General features: G+C 36.0%; 1 protein-coding gene across 1 annotated transcript; it reads right to left on the reverse strand.

Annotated features, from left to right (window-relative positions):
* Positions 1-9,335: 9,335 nt before the first annotated feature.
* On the reverse strand, positions 9,336-13,881 carry LOC103961249 (polygalacturonase At1g48100). Its single transcript, XM_048571655.1, has 6 exons — positions 12,813-13,881; positions 12,220-12,387; positions 12,078-12,122; positions 11,772-11,979; positions 11,507-11,588; positions 9,336-10,280 (listed from the first exon to the last, which is right to left on the reverse strand). Exons 1-6 carry the CDS (start codon positions 13,608-13,610, stop codon positions 9,779-9,781), a joined length of 1,803 nt encoding a protein of 600 aa, XP_048427612.1. The 5' UTR covers positions 13,611-13,881; the 3' UTR covers positions 9,336-9,778.
* Between the last annotated feature and the right edge of the window lie 5,302 nt (positions 13,882-19,183).

Raw genomic sequence — 19,183 nt, forward strand, 5'->3', positions numbered from 1 at the left:
GCATCAGGAGAAATAACCTATGAATCTGAGTCACCGGGTTTTAGCAATCTGTCATACAGCCTTTCCTTCGGGTTTTTCCTTGCTTTTTTCTTTTTCTGTGAGGTAATTTCTGAAACCTCGATTTTTTTAAGGCTTCTCTTGCAAGCATAAGGAAGCAAATTGGAGAAGGTATTTTGCAAATTAATGAAGCTAAAGAAAGTTCGAACCAAGCTAAATCGTTTGGCTTGATAATTGATGGGAAGTCCTTGGAATTTTGTCTCAAGAAGGATGTCGTTCTTGGAGCTTGCAATTACTTGTGCTTCTGCTATATGCTGCCGCTCTACGCCCAAACAGAAAGCTCTTGTAAGTATCTCGATCAGAGCAACTCCACCCCTAAAGACTTTGCGCCAGCACCCAGCCCATTTATCCCTAAATACGGGTGTAACACAAATAAATAAATTAAAATATTGATGGACGTGGAATGCATATAAATTACATAAGAAATTACATAGAAATTACATAAAATATTGATGGGCGTGAAATGCATATTACATAAAAATTACATAAGAAATTAAATAAATTAAAATATTGATGTGGGTGGAATGCATATAAATAAATAAAAATATTGTTACCTCATCCGCTAAACTTGTCCCACTACGCAGATTACCAGAAGCATGAGAGAGGGCGTTTTTCCAACAAGTAAAGGATGCGTTGAGTTTTTTCCAACGACCTTGAAGACCTTGACTAGATCTGGCATCTTTTCCATGTACATCGCAAAACGATTTCGTAATTTTACTCCACATTTCTCGCTTATCCATCTCATTACCCGTAATCGGGTCATGAGTAGTGCGAACCCAACATTCACACAACGTAACATCTTCACTGAGCTTCCACTAAGTCATTTTTTTCTCTCAAAGTGTACAAAATATTCAAATGTAGAAAGTGTAGAAGGTGTAGAAAATATTGAAATGTGGTGTAAGGTGGAAGATGAGGGTTAGGTATTTATAGAAAAAATTAATTAATTTTTTAAAATTTTTCTGTATTTTTTAAAAAAAATTTGACAATTTTTAATTAATTTTTAATAAATTTTAATGTTGTAATTAATCTGGACCGTTGGATTTGAAAAATAATCAAATCCAACAGCCAACACGCTGCCACGTGGCCAACGGTCAAATTTCTGATCGTTGGGCCTTTTTTTTTTTTTTTTTAATTTTTGGTGAAAAAAACGTGGACCGTTGATCTGTGATCGGACGGTCCAATTTAAAAGTGAAATTTAAATTTTTTTTACCGTTGGAAATCCAACGGCCTACAAAAACTAGCCGTTGGAAATCCAACGCTTTGATGAGGGCCACGTAGCCCTTAGCCGGTCAAACCCAACTTGCCCTGCACGCGGGCCCCACCGCCTGCAATTGCTGTCGGCTACTCGCGGGATGGAGAGCGTGTTGTGCACGCGCCAGGGAAATGGACCGGCCTCTGGGTCTGTCCATTTTGGGTTGGGCTCCTGCCTGGCACGGGCTGGGTGCCAGCCTGTTTTGCGAGCTGGAGCTGATTCACTTGGTCCCAGTCTATTTTTTTCACTTAGTGCCGGTCCATTGGGCACGGGCTGGAACTGCTCTCATGCTCATGAGCATATCCATTCAAATTATCTAAAGGTTTTTCATAAGGCCAATTGCTGACATCAAGTAATCTGATAGAACTACGTAAAATGACACTTTCTGTTGGTAACGGTGCAAATGACGTTGGCATGCTTCAAAAAGCTGATATTGGAGTTGGCATTAGTGTTGTTGAAGGGATGCAGGTAACTTTATTTTCTCTTTGTGATGATCTGACTATTACAGGGTTTTTACGAATTTCAAGATACAAACTCGGAATTATCGCACTTCTGAAAGTCAGATTTTTTTAGTTAGTGGGCTGTTGAGATTATTTTTCTCTTCTTATATATAATATATACAAGATATATATATATATATATATATATATATATATATATATAATGTAAACCTTATTTCTAGTCGGTCCACATTTTGGACTACTATTTATTTTCTTTATGAAAATATATGGCTCAACAGTGTCAAGGGTGGGCATTTATAGGTCGTTATTAATAGGGAGTAGGGTTTAGTTTTACTCTCAAGGGTCAACCATGGTTGGTGGGATGAAGTATGATTGCAGGGATTGGGGCATTTATAAGCTGCTATCAACCATGATAGAATTCACACAAAAGTCGTAACTTTTAATTCATTAACCCCTTCTTTAAAAAAAAAAAAAAAAAAAAACATTTCTCCACCACATTGCTACGAGGGAAAAGAATTCAAGTGCACTGGGCACTAAAACGCGTTGAACTTAGGGTGTTATGATTCACACGCCCCTAAACACTTGAACTCAAGGTGTTACTATCCACACGTCGCTAAACCCCAGACCTCATGGGTCTCCACTGCTTTTGCTGCGCCTTAGGCCTTCCTGACGGCACGAGTTTGGGCTGCGTCTCCCTGCGCCTGAACCATTAATTTTTTTTTTTTCAATTTAAATTTTTTTTTAATTTTTTGTTTTTCCCATACCACAACACCAAACTATCATCTTCATGTTCTAGAAAATGTGTTTTTGATGAAATTTTCTTATAATCCATGTCAAAAAAATCTGAAAACAAGGATACAAATCTTAATCTAAAGGAATTTCAATCTAAATAAAGTAATGTAGGAAGAAAAAAATATTCAAAGGGAAAAGAAAAAAGGAGAAAAAAATAGAAAAGGATATGATCGGTAATTTGATACTGATCCTCTTCAAAAAACGTTGCTAGTAATTTAGCGACTATAATCAGATTAAGTCGCTATCTTCATACCGATGCGCCCATTTTCATTTTTTTTCCTTTTATTTCTCTTACCATAACAACAAACTATAATTTTCATGTTCTTCAAAATATATTTTTCCGTACAAAACCTATTATAATTCATATTTAAACATTTGAAATCAACGATTTAAAACCTAAATTTAAAAATATTTTTGTAATTTTCAACTTTAAGAATCAATAAAAAATAGTTTTGAGACCTAATAAATGGTAGGATCACATCTAAAGATCTTGTAATATTTTCCTTAACTCCGAGAAAAAATATTTGCTAAAGCCAAAAATTTCAATTTTTTCCGTAACAGTTCTCTAATTGATTTTGAGAACTTTTCCAACATTCGTTGTAATCCAAAGTTAGAGTTATCTACTCACACCACATATTTCCTAAAATTAATTTAGGATATTCCCAAGATTTCAGACACCTACAAATCTCTTTTGGGGCCCCACTATTAGTATTCATTTTTTTTTCTATTTTTGAACTTAAAAAATTAATAAAAAATAATTTCGGGACCTAATAAAGGATAAAATGTAACGACCCCTCCCCGGAAATTATGGTTTTATAATTTTAAAATGTGAAATTACGAAAAATGCCCTTCGAGGCAAAGACGTTGACTTTTGTTGACCGCCTTGTCTTGTCACGTAAGAATCATTTTCTTGGTGTATTTGGACAGTACTCGTCGCTATGAACGGGTGGGCGTGAACGGAACGTAATTTGGAGCTATAACGAACAATGTCGAGGACAAAATTGTCAATTGATTATTTTTCTAGAATGCTCTAGATTTTTGGAGCAAAATCTGGAATGCCATGTGTGTGGCCTAGATTAAAGGAAATGAGGAAATGGATGGTGGAGATGCAAAGGAAAGAAGATAAATGAGGGTGGGCGTTGCCGAGTCAAGAGAGATAAGAAGAAAGGGGGACCAATGGGAGAGGAGAGAAATGAGGGGAAAGGAGAGAGAAGAGGTGCACCGGATCACCTTGATCCATTTCCAACCCGCCGACTCGGTTCCTTGACCCCGTCATATTTTCTCTGTCCGATGTCCGTTTGATGTGATTTCAGTGTCTATGGAAAGCTCTTGATGAACCCAACATCCTTCTGGGGTTGGATTTTTAAATTTCTAACTCAATGTTACAGATCAAAGTCACAAAACCCACAGTTGTCCATGCAGTTTTCTCCCTTTTTCGGTGATTCCGACAATGATTACCGTCGACACCACAACCAATGGACTCCTCTCAACCTCAAGAACAAAGCCCATGCATTGGTTGAGGCGTCAGAGCTTGTTTGGACTCGAATCAAGAACCACCCATTTCTAGGGTTCCGACGAGTTTTAGCGAAATTGAGGCTTTTCCCGACCAAATTGGCCTTAGTCACATGTATGAAAGTTGTTCCTCTCATTGAGATCTTCATTTTTGTAAAATTTAGGAATTTTTGGAGTTGTTGGATTTTCCGGCGAGTCGGGGCTGCCGACCTTCGATGTGTTGGACCCGAATCCGCCCTCCATTTTCCAAAATTCGACTGTTTTAAAATAGTTTCTTTATTAGCCGTACTTTGTATGAAAACGTGTTTATATATTAGTACGTTACGTATTTACCTAAATGGTTTCGTTTCTAGGCGAAATGCATTACAAGGATTCTCGATGCTACGAGGCGAGTTCGACTTGGCGACATGATTTGTGAGTGGACATTTGTTTATATATATATATATATAATGTTTAGGGCTGAATAATCACACTATGTCAACTCAACTTGCCACCTCACCATTGGTTAAAAAAATATCACACCAATTCTAGTTAGATAATCCCTACTTCAAGCTCTTAGCTCTTTGTTCCTGATTATGCTTTAAATTAAAGATCACTAAAGCTAGCAATGGTGATTTTCCATCAACAAGTAAAAAGAATAAGTTTTAAGGCCTAACAAAATAATATTATACATATATATAACCAATTTTTTTTAATACTGGGTATTACATAACATCCGTTTGGTGAAGTTCTAAGTTGAATAGTGTAATCAATGCCATAATCACATGAAATGAATCTTTGGTGGAAACTGGAGAAAAGGTTTCAGCGTAATCCACACCTTGTTTTTGAGTAAAACCTTTAGCCACAAGCCTTGCCTTATGTCTCTCCACATTGCCTTTTGAATCTCTTTTTGTTTTGAAGACCCATTTGCAGCCTATAACCTTAATCTCTGGTGTTGGTTCCACTAAACTCCATACATTATTATTGGACATAGAATTCAATTCATCAACCATTGCAGCATGCCAAAAAGAAGCATGAGAACCTACCATTGCCTCCTGATAAGTGATTAGATCATCTTAATCACCAATATCATAATCAATTTCCTGCAAATACACCATGTAATCATATGATATTGCTGACTTTCTTTGTCTAGAAGACTTTCTTGTGGGCTATAAAGATTGACCACTAGTTATTGACTGTGAAGGCTGTAATGAAACTAATGCAGTACTAGTACTAGGCCTCTCAATATCGGTATCATGAGTATCAAGGGATGGTTGCAATAAGGGTATAGAGGGTTGAGTATTACTCACTGATACAATAGGTGAATGAGAAGGAATATGTGTAGTCAAAGTGAAAACAAGTGGAGTCAACATGGGAACTAGCAATGTTAACATTGAACCATGATTATCGGAAGGCAAATTGGTACGTGCAGACTCATTTGCTTGCTCAAAAGTAATCGAACACTTGGAGATAACTTCATTACAACTGTCATCTTCAATAAATTTTGCATTGTGGGCCTCTGCAAATCTAGCGTATGACTATGGGCAATAAAATCAAAATCTCTTGGATCTCTTAGCATAACCAACAAAATAACAAATTGTTGTCTTCAAATCCAATTTTCTTTCATTTGGATTGTAAAGCCTGGCTTCACACCTACATCCCCATGTATGAAAATGTGAAAAACTAGGTTTCCTTCCTGTCCAAGCTTCAAAAGGTGTGATATTGAGAGCTTTGGTTGGCACTATATTGAGTATATAATTGGCTGTTTTAATTGCTTCACCCCATAGAAATTATGGAAGATGTGCATATGAAAACATGCTCATCACCATGTCTTTAAGAATTCTACTTCTTCTCTCAGCTACTCCATTTTGTGGTGGTGTACCTGGGGTTGTATATTGAGCTACTATACTTTCTTGCTGCAAATATAATGCAATTCCCTTGAGTTGCCCTTGTTATGTGTATCTCCCAAAGAACTCACCTCCACGATCGGATCTTTCTATTTTGATTTGTTTATTTAACTGTTTTTGAACCTTAACTTCGAAAATTTTAAAACAATTTAAGGTTTGAGATTTTTTAGAGATTAAAAACAAGTAAGTCTAAACATTCATGCAAAGCAAGAAAAAGAGTTGTGTTGTGTCAAGTGCTCACTTGTGTGAAGTGTTCGAGTTGTGAGGATATGCAAGGGTTGAAGTTTGCCTTGAATATAAAATAATGAACCTTGTATACATCAGGCATCGGGGGAAGGGCTTGAGTATGCAACTAGTTGGTTATAAATTAATGAAATCTTGTATATGTTAGGCATTGGGGGAAGAGCTTGAATATACAATTGGGCGTCGGAAGAAGTGTCTGTATAATAAAGTGGAAACTGAGAATTTAATTACAAAAATTGGGTTTAAGGGATGAACGGGAGTTAACTCATATTCTAAGGTATTCGGAGCCAAGTGGTATAGGACGTGCAGGCTTGGGTGCCTTAGGTATGTGTTAGCGGGATTAAAAGGGAGTGAGTACACTTATCCATCTCATTTGCACATATTTCATGCATTCGAAAGAATTGTTACAATTTAATTATTATTTTGTTGGTACTTTTTGTTGTGAATTAATTTGTGCACTATAGTTAATTTGCTACGTATTCAATAAAGTTTATGTGGTAAACTCAAGCTTTTATTATAGTTTAATTTTATTTTTCACCATATCTTGGTTGTAGAATTTATTTCTATAGCTAAGGTATGGCTCACACCCTAACTCGTGAATAGTTTTTATTCACGGGTCGGGGCATGACATGTTAAGACAACTTTCTTAAATGGTTGATTGGATGAGCACATTTACATGAAGCAACCACTTAGATTCGTTGAAAGGGGGAAAGAACATTGGATTTGCAAACTCAACAAGTTCATTTATGGACTTAAACAAGCTTCAAGACAATAGTACAAGAAATTTGACTAAGTAGTGACAGGTTTTGATTTCACTGAGAACAAGATAGACAACTACATTTATCTAAAAATGGTAAAGTCTCAATTCATTTTTGTGGTTCTTTATGTGGATGATATCTTGCTTGCCAATACAAATTCTATGTTCTTACAGAAACCAAAAGCATGTTGTCAAGCCATTTTGATATGAAGAACTTGGGAAAGGCTTATTATGTTTTGGGGATTGAAATTTGTCAAAATAAGCAGCAAAGGGTTTTTGGGCTAGCACAAAAGAATTACATCATTAAAGTATTGAAGAGGTTCAAATGGGGAATTGCAGCAATGGAGATGTGCCAATTAGTAAGGGAGACAAACTCTCTACCAAGCAATGTCCCATAACTGAATTCGAGATTCAACATATAAAGGACAAACCTTATGCTTCCTTAGTTGGTAGTGTGATGTATGCTCAAGTTTGTACCAGACCAGAACTTGCATTTGCATTAAGTGTTTTGGGAAGCTTTCAATCGAATCAGGGCTTTCTCATTGGAATGTTGGAAAGAAAGTACTCAAGTACTTAAAGAAGACTCAATCTTATGTACTATGTTACCACTATGTTGAAGATCTAGAATTAACATGTTATACTGATGCTGATCTCTGAGGATGTGTTGATGATAGAATATCAACTAGTGGTTATGTTTTTATGTTAGCTGGAGGTGCAATTTCATGGAGAAGTAAGAAGCAACAAATGAGGGCAGTGTCAACAATGGAGTCTGAGTATATTGGGTGCTTCGAGGCAATGAGATAAGCAAACTGGTTGAAGAATTTGATTTATCATATGAAAGTAGTTAGAAGCATTGAAAGGCCAATGAAGATCTTCTGTGATAATACATCTGCAGTGTTCTTTGCCAAGAACAATAAGAGGTCTAAAGAATCGAGGTTGATGGATATTAAGTATCTAAAGGTGCAGGATAAAGTGAAGGAAGGTATTATAAACATTGAGCACATCATCACTCATTTCTTACATGCGACTGTTGTTAAGATTTTATTAAGGTTAATTATTTATTTATGTATCGCTGGAGCTTAAACTAAGGATGAGTTTGGAAGAGTTTCATTCTTGTAGAACATGGTTTGATCGACACTGAGTTGATTAAATGTACACCCCTGCACATTACTCAAAAGAGAGAAGATATAAACTTCATAAATGTAACACAATACATTATTAATGTAGAAATACTAATAGGGTTATTATAAAAAAAAATGGTCCCTGAGAGTTGCATGATCAATAGAAATGGTCCCTGAGATTGAAAATCAATAGAAATGGTCCCTGAGATTGTCCACCATCCATGATATTGGTCCTTCCATTAAAAACTCTTTGGGCAATTTTTAAAGCTTCGTAACTCAATCGATTCTTAACCATATTCGACCCATAATATATCAAAATGAAGATAAGAAAATGTAGAACAAGATTATACCTATTTGGAAGCCCAATGATTGTTGGAGATGGCTGGAAAATAGCCTGAAAAGTGACTGGTCCGCGGGAAAACTGGAAAACTCGCTGGAAACTGGGTAAATTTTAAATGTTCATAACTTCTTCAATACTCAATGAAATCAAGTGATTCAAAAACAAAAATCATACTTCTTGACGAGATGATATCTTTCTTTACTGCTAACTCGTCGTGGTTTGGCCATAAAACTGCTTGAAAGTGGCTAACTCGAAAATGGTTAGCCACTTAGCTCGTCAAGAAGTATTATTTTCATTTTTGAATCACTCAATTTGGTTGAGTATTGAAGAAGTTATGAACGCTTAAAGTTTACCTAGTTTCCGGCTAGTTTTCCAGTTTTCCCGCGGACCAGTCACCTTTCAAGCTATATTCCGGCCATCTCTGGCAACCATTGGGCTTCTAAATATGTATAATCTTATTTTACACTTTCCTATCTTCATGTTGATATATTATGGGTTTTATTTGATTAAAAACGATTGAGTTACAAAGCTTTGAAAATTGCCCAAAATCGTTTTTAACGGAAGGACCAAAATTATGGATGGTGGACAATCTCAGTGAGACCATTTTTATTAATCATGCAAATCTCAGAAACCATTTTGTATAATAACCCATACTAATAAATGGAAGCACATACTTGAACAAAATTGGAATTTCACTATAAAATTAATTGACAATATAAATAGTAGCTCCATCACTTATAAGCACATGCAAGATCCTTTATTTTCCCAATGTGGGGGTCATATTCTCAACACGCTCACTCACGTGTGATAAATTTTCAAACCTAGTACGTGGACACACAAATCGGATAACATGGAACAAGTGTGGTCATTGGGCTTTAGACATGAGACAACACGCTCTGATACAATAAAGAAAGTTGAGGTTACACCATAAAATCAATTGGTAATATAGAAATAACTCAGTTACTTATAAACATATACAAAATTTCTCTTTTTCCTATGAAATTCATCCTTACAACAACATTATCATTACTATATCTTAGGGCCAAAATACAAGACCCAATTGATAATAATTCCCCACATCACATCACACAATAAGGGAGAGGGATGGACCCATCAACAGATAAATGGCTCTTGGGCTCTATACAGTAAACAGAAACTCTATATCAAGATAAATAAAACCTAAGTAACACGACCTAGAAAGTAACACAACCTAGAAAGTATAAGAATTCTTTAGTCTGACCGGCTGGCCACGTGACCATGCGACTATACTCACATACAAACAAGATAAAGTTGTATTTGATCCCACCCGATTATCTTTGATGTTGTACGCGAATGGTCGAACAAAATATTCCTCGCTCTAGCAAGTATACTCAGACTCCTCAGCCGCAGCCTGAGGTTCCCCCTCTTGCAAGCAATCAATAGGGGGAATAATAGCAGTCTCCTGGTTTCCATAAGCATTCCAACAAAAGGGATCATCCATGAGCTCTCCTTCGTGTGGGTAAAGCTCAACTTCTGAGAGGGTAATATTTCTGCATGCCACGGTGTCACTGCATGCAAAGTGAATGGGAGGCGTCCTCACATCGTACGTCCCCTTTATGTTTCTGTATGTTAAATCTGTGACTAGGACTGCTGAGGTTTGGTTTAGGCATCCCTTTGATAGGCAGTAGTACTGGTCTACTAGCAGGCAGTTGAGCACATTCTCCATCTGGATGTTCTCGAAGAGGATGCCGGATACGCAGCCAGTCCCGCCTTGCCATGTCTTGATTCGGACGCCGTTGTCTGATTCACGTATGACTGCGTTGCGGACTGTGATGTTGGAGACGCATGCCTGAGAGTTGTGCACGCCAAGACTCCCAATGCTGCAGGAAATATACAATAGGCAAATTAGTCTATGATCATTGGCGGACACAATGGGTCAATGTAGCCAGTGGCGTGGACATAATTTTCAAATAACGGGATCATAATATCAACCAAAAAACTTCATTGGGCCATTTCGTCGAGCACCTAATAGGCACCTGCCAATTTCTGTCAACACATGTCGAAGGTTTATGCCAACATATGTTAACAACTACTATTATTTGTTGAGGCTTGTTGAGGATGGATGCATTCTGTCAACACATGTCGAAAGTTTATGCCAACATATGTCGACAACCACTATTATTTGTTGAGGGTGGATGCAAGACATTGTGGAGTATTGTGATTGGGAAGGCTTTTCAACTAAAGCATTTCATATAAGAGAGAAAATGTAGACAAATATGATAGAAGAAAATAGAAGTAGAGTAGGAGGAGGAGGTTATAATTTAGTTTGCCTTAACTGTTTATTTGGGGTCAAATATAATATACAGACAAATATACATGAGTTTTTGGAGTTATTGGGGTCAAGGATAACCAATGACCCAATGCTCACTCCGTCACTAAATGTAGCCAATTATCCCCAATCACTTTTGTTTCTCAATATTATTGGGTTAGGGTATAATTTAACCACAATATCTGTGAGTCATTAATTATGTGTTTGACAAAATGCCTCATAGATGTTTTATTCGTAGAATTATGCATTTGAAAGGTCAAATCAGCTCTCTAGTATTGAACATTGAGGGTCTCAGAAGTTAAATCACGAAGTTTTTGTTTGAAAAGCGAAGTTAAACTTAGGTTAACTGCATTTTACACTATAAGTTTTGGAGGTCATTTTTGCAAATTGAGCCACGAGATTTCAATTTTTTACACCACATGGTTTCTAAATTGCATGATATAACCTCTCCGTCAATTTCACTTCTGGTGCAATTCAAAAATCACTTAATGTAAAATGCAAAATTTAGAACTTCGTGAGTTATTTCGCAAATGACCTCTAAATCTTGTGGTGTAAAATGTAGTTAACCCTTAAACTTAAAGCCCTTCCAACTGTTAAAGTAATTACCAAATGATCAAAACATAACATTTTTCATGAAGAAGTTAAGGAGGGCACTTTTAGAGGTTGAGAGAAAAAATGACATAAATACAAACGAGGTTTTGGACTCAAACGGATGATAATTGGTAGGTAGCAGCCGAGAGAGTGTAATTTATTGATACAGAATATTCGTGTACGTACCTAATCCCGTGACTTGGCCCGCAAGTGACACCCATTATATCAACATTTGCACACCCAGTTCCTATTGAAATGCAGTCATCACCTGTTTAAATCATGGCATGTTAATAATTTAGGTCCATTAGTAATTTCAATACTCTTTTTTTACCTTCGGAACTACTTTTGCGAGTGCGGAAAAATTATAAAACATTCATTCAATACGATATGCAAGCGAATAAAAATGAAGTATGAAGATCGCTACCCAGAATTACCAATCACAATTTCTTACCGTTGCTAATCATTGAGTCGTATATTGCAACAGATTTTGTGTTCTCTATGTGGATCCCATCTGTGTTGGGGCTAAGCTTTGGTGAAGAAATGGATATTTTCTCGATCAGTACTCCTTCACAGCCATCGAATTTCATGTGGAACTTTGGACTGTTTTGGATTCTTAAGCCTCTCACCACCAAATTAGAGCTCATGAAAAATCTGATCATCTGAAGGGAAAGAAATGGTAAAAAGATGAATAAAGTTACTGTGACAGAATATTTACTGTGGTCAGTTCTTGAATTTGGTTGTGGAGTGATTTACTTACCGCAGGGCTGTCACATGGTCCTGGCAGTGTTGATCCTTTGGGACCCTGGGGTAATTAACGTAACAGTTAATACTGCAAATTAGTAACTTAAACATTTTCAAGCTAGAAGGAGATATATATATATAGATGAACGTTAAATTACCCTGTGAGGTTTGCAAGGGAGGTCCCACCACTTTTGGCCATTGCCTTCGATGGTTCCAGTACCAGTGAAAGTCATTTGGTTGAGTCTGTAAAACACAAGCCACTGGTTTAGGCTGTCTTTTGTAGGCCACGTCTCTGGCCCGTCCGGCGGCATCAAAACCCCGTCTACCTGTTTCACATTTCAACCTTAAGAACAAATTTAATGAACCAAATTTCATAGCAACACACAATTTGGAGTCCCTGAATGTTTTTGTGTTGATAATGCTTCTTCCCAAATTCAGTTGCCTATGAGATTGGAATTCAAAACCTCCTCCGATAAAGTAAAAGTTAAATTAATATCACTAGAATAATAGCTTACTAATGTTTGGGATGTCACTATGATGATCCAAGTCAGTAACGCAATATCATGAAAAAATGTTTAATTATATGATAATGTGTGAGTGAATAGACATATTGTTATAGTGACATTCCAGATGTAGATAAGTTTTTCTTCATTTTCAAAGTTACTAATTAACTACTTGAGGTATGAGCCTCGGCTAGAGACAAACATTAGAACAAGGAATTTCTGAATAAAAAAAATATAAAAATTCTTACTTGGAATACTAGTCCTGGCTGGCATGGACCTGAAAAAATTGTTGAGATGATTTTGAAGCAGTAGTCCGAAGGAGCCAAAACAACACCTGATTCAACAGCACAGGCTTCTTTCCAAGCCTGTCTAAATGCAGCAGTGCCATCAGCAGAGCCATCTCCAACTGCCCCATAATCCATGACATTGAACACACAATCAGAAGAATTACTAGAGTTGTTTCCAGGGTCATTTGGGTAAGGGTCTGAGGGAACATGTGGAGAAGGGGTAGGAGGAGTAATGCTCGGGGTTGAAGGAGCAACTGGCTCTTCTGCAGGGGTAGGAGGAGCAACTGGCTCTTCTGCAGGGGTAGGAGGAGCAACTGGTTCTTCTACAGGGGTAGGAGGAGCAATGCCGCTCGGGGTTGAAGGAGCAACTGGCTTTTCTGCAGGGGTAGGAGGAGCAACTGGTTCTTCTACAGGGGTAGGAGGAGCAATGCTCGGGGTTGAAGGAGCAACTGGCTCTTCTGCAGGGATAGGAGGAGCAACTGGTTCTTCTACAGGGGTAGGAGGAACAATGCTTGGGGGTGATGGAGAACCCCGATCTTCTGCAGGGGTAGGAGGAGCAACTGGTTTTTCTACAAGGGTAGGAGGAGCAATGCTTGGGGGTGATGGAGAACCCCGATCTTCTGCAGGGGTAGGAGGAGGGGATGCGCTTTTGTTTCTCTTGTGGTAATGATATCTTCCTTCCACATTGCTTGCATACTGGAAGGTTAACAGAGTCATTGCGATCCATAATAAGACTCTAAACCAGTGAACGAGTTCCATGTCTTCCTATGAGAGAAAATTACCAAAATGCACTTAGAGAGAGAGAGAGAGAGAGAGAGAGAGAGAGAGAGGGGCATGAAGCTATATAAAGTGTTCTGGCAAGAGGACCAGTGGAGACATAAGCACGAATTTATACTCAAAGTTATGAGCTCACAAACTTCCCACAACAGTGAGTTGACCAAAAAAAAAAACTTCCCACAGCACTGAACTGTTTTCATGCATCTATGACGTGTCAGCTTCAGGTTGAATGAAACGTTAAATAAAATGAAATGAAATATAAAAAAAAAAGTATGATTGTGTCTGGGAAAATTGTTTGGAGGCTTTTTATGTGGCTTTTGGAGCTTGATCTTCTGTTGCAAATATTTCAGTCTTGTGGACTGTTGTTACTTTTTTGTTTTGTAGATTTCTTTCTGCAGGTGACCTCTTGCCTTTTTCTCCGTGATACTATATATTTGGTTTGTTGCCATGTGGTCCAGCTAGAATTCTATTTCATCCCCCATTTTTTTTTTGTTAGTAAAACTAAAAAAAATGATTTAAAAACTTTGAGTTTTAAAGAAAAGAACAAAATAAAAGGTAAAGTAAATAGTACTAGAATTGACTTTTTAATGTAAATATGTGGTTTTTCGTTAAAATGAACAGTACCATGAAATTTTCGTTAAAATTTCATTTTTTATTTTCTTGTACTTACGTACTGTTTTCGTATAGACACACACACACACATGACACATACTACTGTTAGCATTTTTAACGCTCATCTTTTAGGCTCACGATGCATTTTGCTTGTAAATGCTGACGGAAGTAAAATATGAGTGTCAAAATCGTTGCCGACATGAAGCATTGGGATGGATTAAGAATTTAATCAGCAGTTTTGAGCTTGTGAACTGCTATGAGGCCGGAGTTTCCTAAAACAGTGTGCTGCAGCCTGCAGCAACCAGATGTGTTTTTAAGTTTTTTCGACAATCTAGCTAGCTCTTGCTTTCTGATCTCGCTGCTATGCAGTTATTCTAGCATTATGCACTTGAGTTTCTAGGATTGGTGCTTTGAAAGCAAGTAGGAAAGAGAATGTGAACCCCTAGATACATATATATAATCTTCATATATTTTCTGCTCTAGAATTTGTTCTCCATTATGCCAAACTTGGGTTTCTAAAATTGGTGATTAAATTTTTTTTTCTTTATACCAATTACATATATTTTTGTCCGTTAATTTCTTTTAATTTATTAATTAAATAGCCATAAATAAATTAAAGTGTACATCTGAAGACATAAATGTGTGAAAATCACTTAATATTAGCACGTACTAGTGAAAAGTCACTATACCAAGACTTTATGGTGACCAATTCATTTGACATGGGGATAATAAAAAAAATATTCGTTTTGAATGTACGTGCGATATGTCAGAGACATCGCACTGTGTGAGCTGAGTTATATGGAAAATGGGACCTTACCAATTTTAAAAATCTTGAGGGGTTTTTTTTTTTTTTTTTTTTTCATAAAAAAAAAAAAAAAAACTTGGGTTTTAGGCTCCGATAAGTGGAAATCTGTTTGTTAATTAAGGCCAAAGCATAACTTATTATAAGTATATACCTTAAGTAGATTGGACAACTATAATCTTCTATGAATACACCTTTTTTCTCTAGGTTTTAATGTATAAACTGTTTGTTTTGATGATTTTATTCCATCAGAAAATTCTATAATACAACTTAAAGGCAAAACATATAGTTGTCGGAATGATTTTCTTACAATATGTTGTACGTATTGTTATCTCTATCTTTCTCATAACGTGATCACATAAAAAGACAGACAAAGTATAGTGTACACAGCATATTGCATGAGAGCTTTTCTCATAAGCAGATGTGCACATATACAGCACACCATCATAAATTCATTATAGTAGGTTACATTATTCATGTGATAGCAATATATAATACATGATAGAGAGAAAAGAGAGAAAGGTTTCCGAATTAGGGTAATGCTAGAGAGATCATCTATTTAAACTATAATTTTAAATTATATGATGTAGTTGTTGATAATTCAATTATACTTAAAGTGCTTATTTTCTATTGATAAAACATCACATGATTTGTAAATGTGGTCGAAACTTTGGTTTATCAAGCATCCTTCCGAGCTATGAGATTTTTGGAATGTAAGGAATATATGAGAGAATAAAATATACATATAGCAGGATGTGGTTGTGATGTAAAAGCAACAACTCTCTCGTGACTCTTCATTGTTGTTTAGCTAGCTCTCTTTTTTCCTTGTGGCCATAGAAATAGGAAGAAGCATATAGTTGGCGTGCGACAACAATGTTAATACCATTCACGGGTTGATTCAAATCCCTATCTACCCCTTCCTGGTCCATAGGCTAGCAAACCCCAAGTCCCTCATGATCCCTCATGCATGCACAAGTTTAATAAGCTAGCTAGCTAATAATTAAGCATGGTAATTAATTATTGTTAATTAACGATATGAATGTAAATGGTAGTAATCCTAGCAACTACTGAGTAATGGGTAACACTCTTCTAGTAAATACAATTCAGTTAATCGATGATTCAGAGTCATAATTTACTGACGATAACATGTTCGAGTAGACAATCACTTTGTAAGAAAAAACAATATTCACCTGATCACTCGGAAACCCTGAATGTTCGACGTAGCTCAGCTAGGTTTTCGGCCACCAATGATACTTGCTATGAAAAATGCAAAGTGTGGAAGTGATTTTATAGGGTTAAAATTTTGTGTTTGGAGAAAAAATATGCAATGTTTACGTACGTGCATTACAAATGCATGTGTTTGTCTTAGTCTTTCACGTGCGAGCTCTCACGGGTGAGCTCAATAACCAAAAACACTAATCAAAAGCAAGAGGCTGTGCATTGTGACAAAAATAAGAGCCGCACATTTTGAAAATGTTTTTTTGTTGAGAAAAGGAGGGGATGCAACACGGGAATTGTCTAGGAGGTCACCATCTTAGTATTATTTTTGTTCAAATTCGCTTTGTTTGTATTATAGTTTAACAATTTCGAAATTATGGAGTATTGGTCAACTTTTTGAAGCACAAAAGTTTCTCCTCAACTAAGAAGTCAATCACAATGCGACACGTATCAACATCAGAATAAATTCTCCAGAATCCCACACCAACTACAGACGAAAACGTGACTCTCCTACCATTCTCCTATAATTAATTCCTAATGCTATTATTGTACTTAATTCATTATTAAAATTCACTAATAATGATGATTATGCTTAAACTTCTGTATCATGTACACTCTATAAATTATTAATGAGAACTCCTCTATCCTCGTAGAGTAGCTCAACTTAGGATGAATCATATATATCTTGTGTTCGCTTCCCTATCTCTATCTCTCTACATATTTACCTATACTTTGTGACAGGAACAACCTTGCGAAGGTTACAACCTTAACACTTTATGCTGTTTCAAAGTCAAATCCAATTTTGTGCCTCAACACATTTAATAATTTTTTTATGAAAAGTGCATGTGAACTGGTATAATCGCACTTAATTTTATTTTTATTAAAATATGTTTGAATGGGGATGACTTGTGGTTCCCAGCTATGACACGTAGGATTGGCCATCTACGCTGGCCTCACGTTAGCACATGGGACATCCCACGTGTCCCCCTTTCAATGGTTAGAAGCTTGTGGGACACACCAAAGCATTCGATGGAAGTGTGAAAAGGGTTCCAACAAATATTTCACATGCAAATATACGGTAAGCTGATTTTGCTTATCAAGCTCAACACGAAGGGAAGGAGGCAGAGGGTGGCAGGTGCCGGCGGGGAATCCACGGGATAGTGTTTTTGTGTGTCACGGGTAAGGTGAGGGGGGAGGATTTAAGCTACGCTGCTTATGAATTTCTTATTAATAATTAATTTAGTTTGGTTTATGTGATTAATTAGCATATATGTGTTAAGTGGATCCAAAGCATAAAACAGAATTAGGGTTAATTTGCCAGTCGCTTTACAGAAGCACATACAGAAGTTGGGTGTCCCTGATTCTCTCAATCACCAATGAGTACCAAGCTTGTTAAATATTTTATGGGTAATCTAAACCCACTTTTAGAGATTACCAAGTAATGATTGTTTTATTTAGGGACTCATTTGGTATTTAAGATTAAGCTGAATTGGATAACTCACATAATTCAAGATATGCGCTCAAATATAACTAATATGAGACAAATAAACACATAAAAATTATGTACGTGTATTGATTGGAACATATTTTTTAACAAAATACGATGAAAAGTTCAGCCATTATAGAACTTTTTATTTTTAATTTACTTTCTTTTTCTTAACAATGGGTTAAAATACATATATAACGTGCATTCCATGTGTATTATTAAAATGTGAAAATATGTGCATTAAACTAGAAAAGTAAAGTGGGCAATACGTTTGATTTTAAAAACAAAGTATGTCTTATCGTATCAATGAGATTACTATGAATAGAAGTTTTTTTTTTTAAACATATGTATTGGTATCTACTACTACACGAATTTACTAAGTGGGGGTGTGAAGATAGAGATGATCATTTTAATTTTGAGAAATTACAAGGGATGGACATGAAGAATGGTTATCCATTTTAATCATAGCATTTCGTGAAGGACTGTAGTTGAAAATTTTCCTTTTAATTATAAGTAATAATTCATCTTCTACCTTCAAGTTAAACATTTTTTATTTCTTCCTTTAACAAACATTTGATTCTTCTTGGGTATCATGAATTTGATAATCCACCTAAATGAATTGTAATTCATTTATTTGATAATACGATCGGAGTCTTTAGAACTCGAACTATCTATAATGAATTTTTTATTATTTTGTGGTGATTCAATCCAAACTATTATAAGTACTTATAAAAAAAAACAGTGACTAGAATCACGAAATGAACCATAACAAACCTATGGATCTAAAGTATTCCCTTTTCCAAACAATGTGGCTGCATGTTATTATCAATGTGGCTTATTCGGGCCAATTCATGTCATTTTATGAAGATTCAAATCATAAATTACGTGAAATGTTGTTTATTTAGATTGGCATCCCCAATGGTATTTATATACACTTTTTGATACATGTGGTCTTATTGTTGTAAACCAACTAATATTTGAGAATACTTGAGTAAGTATATCAGTTTTATGTATTCGAAAAACATTATTTTTAAATGTAATAGTACACCAACATAACGTCATAAATGATAGTTAAACATTGCCCGTCATTAAAGGCTTGATCGGAAAGTGCGACTAAAAGCGTTTTTATATAAAATGTATGTGGATTCTAAAAATACTTGAAATGCTTCCGGCAAGAAGAACAAGTTAAGTAAATTTTCTGATCTTAGTCCAACTTAAAAATATAGGATGCTATTAAAATTGATGTGTATTAGATGAAAATTTTAGATAGATTGTAGTTATTACTATGATTATTAGAATGTAATTATGATTTTTTATAGAAAACTTCAATCTAATCCTTGGCAAAAGATGACTTTTAGACTAAAACCATGAGTAAGATCAAAATATAATTTTAGTCCCTTGATACATTAATAACCTCATTTATTAATTTACATTTTA

Source organism: the organism of the source record quoted next, unplaced genomic scaffold (genome assembly GCF_019419815.1).
Source record: "Pyrus x bretschneideri cultivar Hongxiangsu unplaced genomic scaffold, Pyrus_bretschneideri_v1 Contig6, whole genome shotgun sequence".
NCBI classification, from domain to species: Eukaryota; Viridiplantae; Streptophyta; class Magnoliopsida; order Rosales; family Rosaceae; genus Pyrus; species Pyrus x bretschneideri.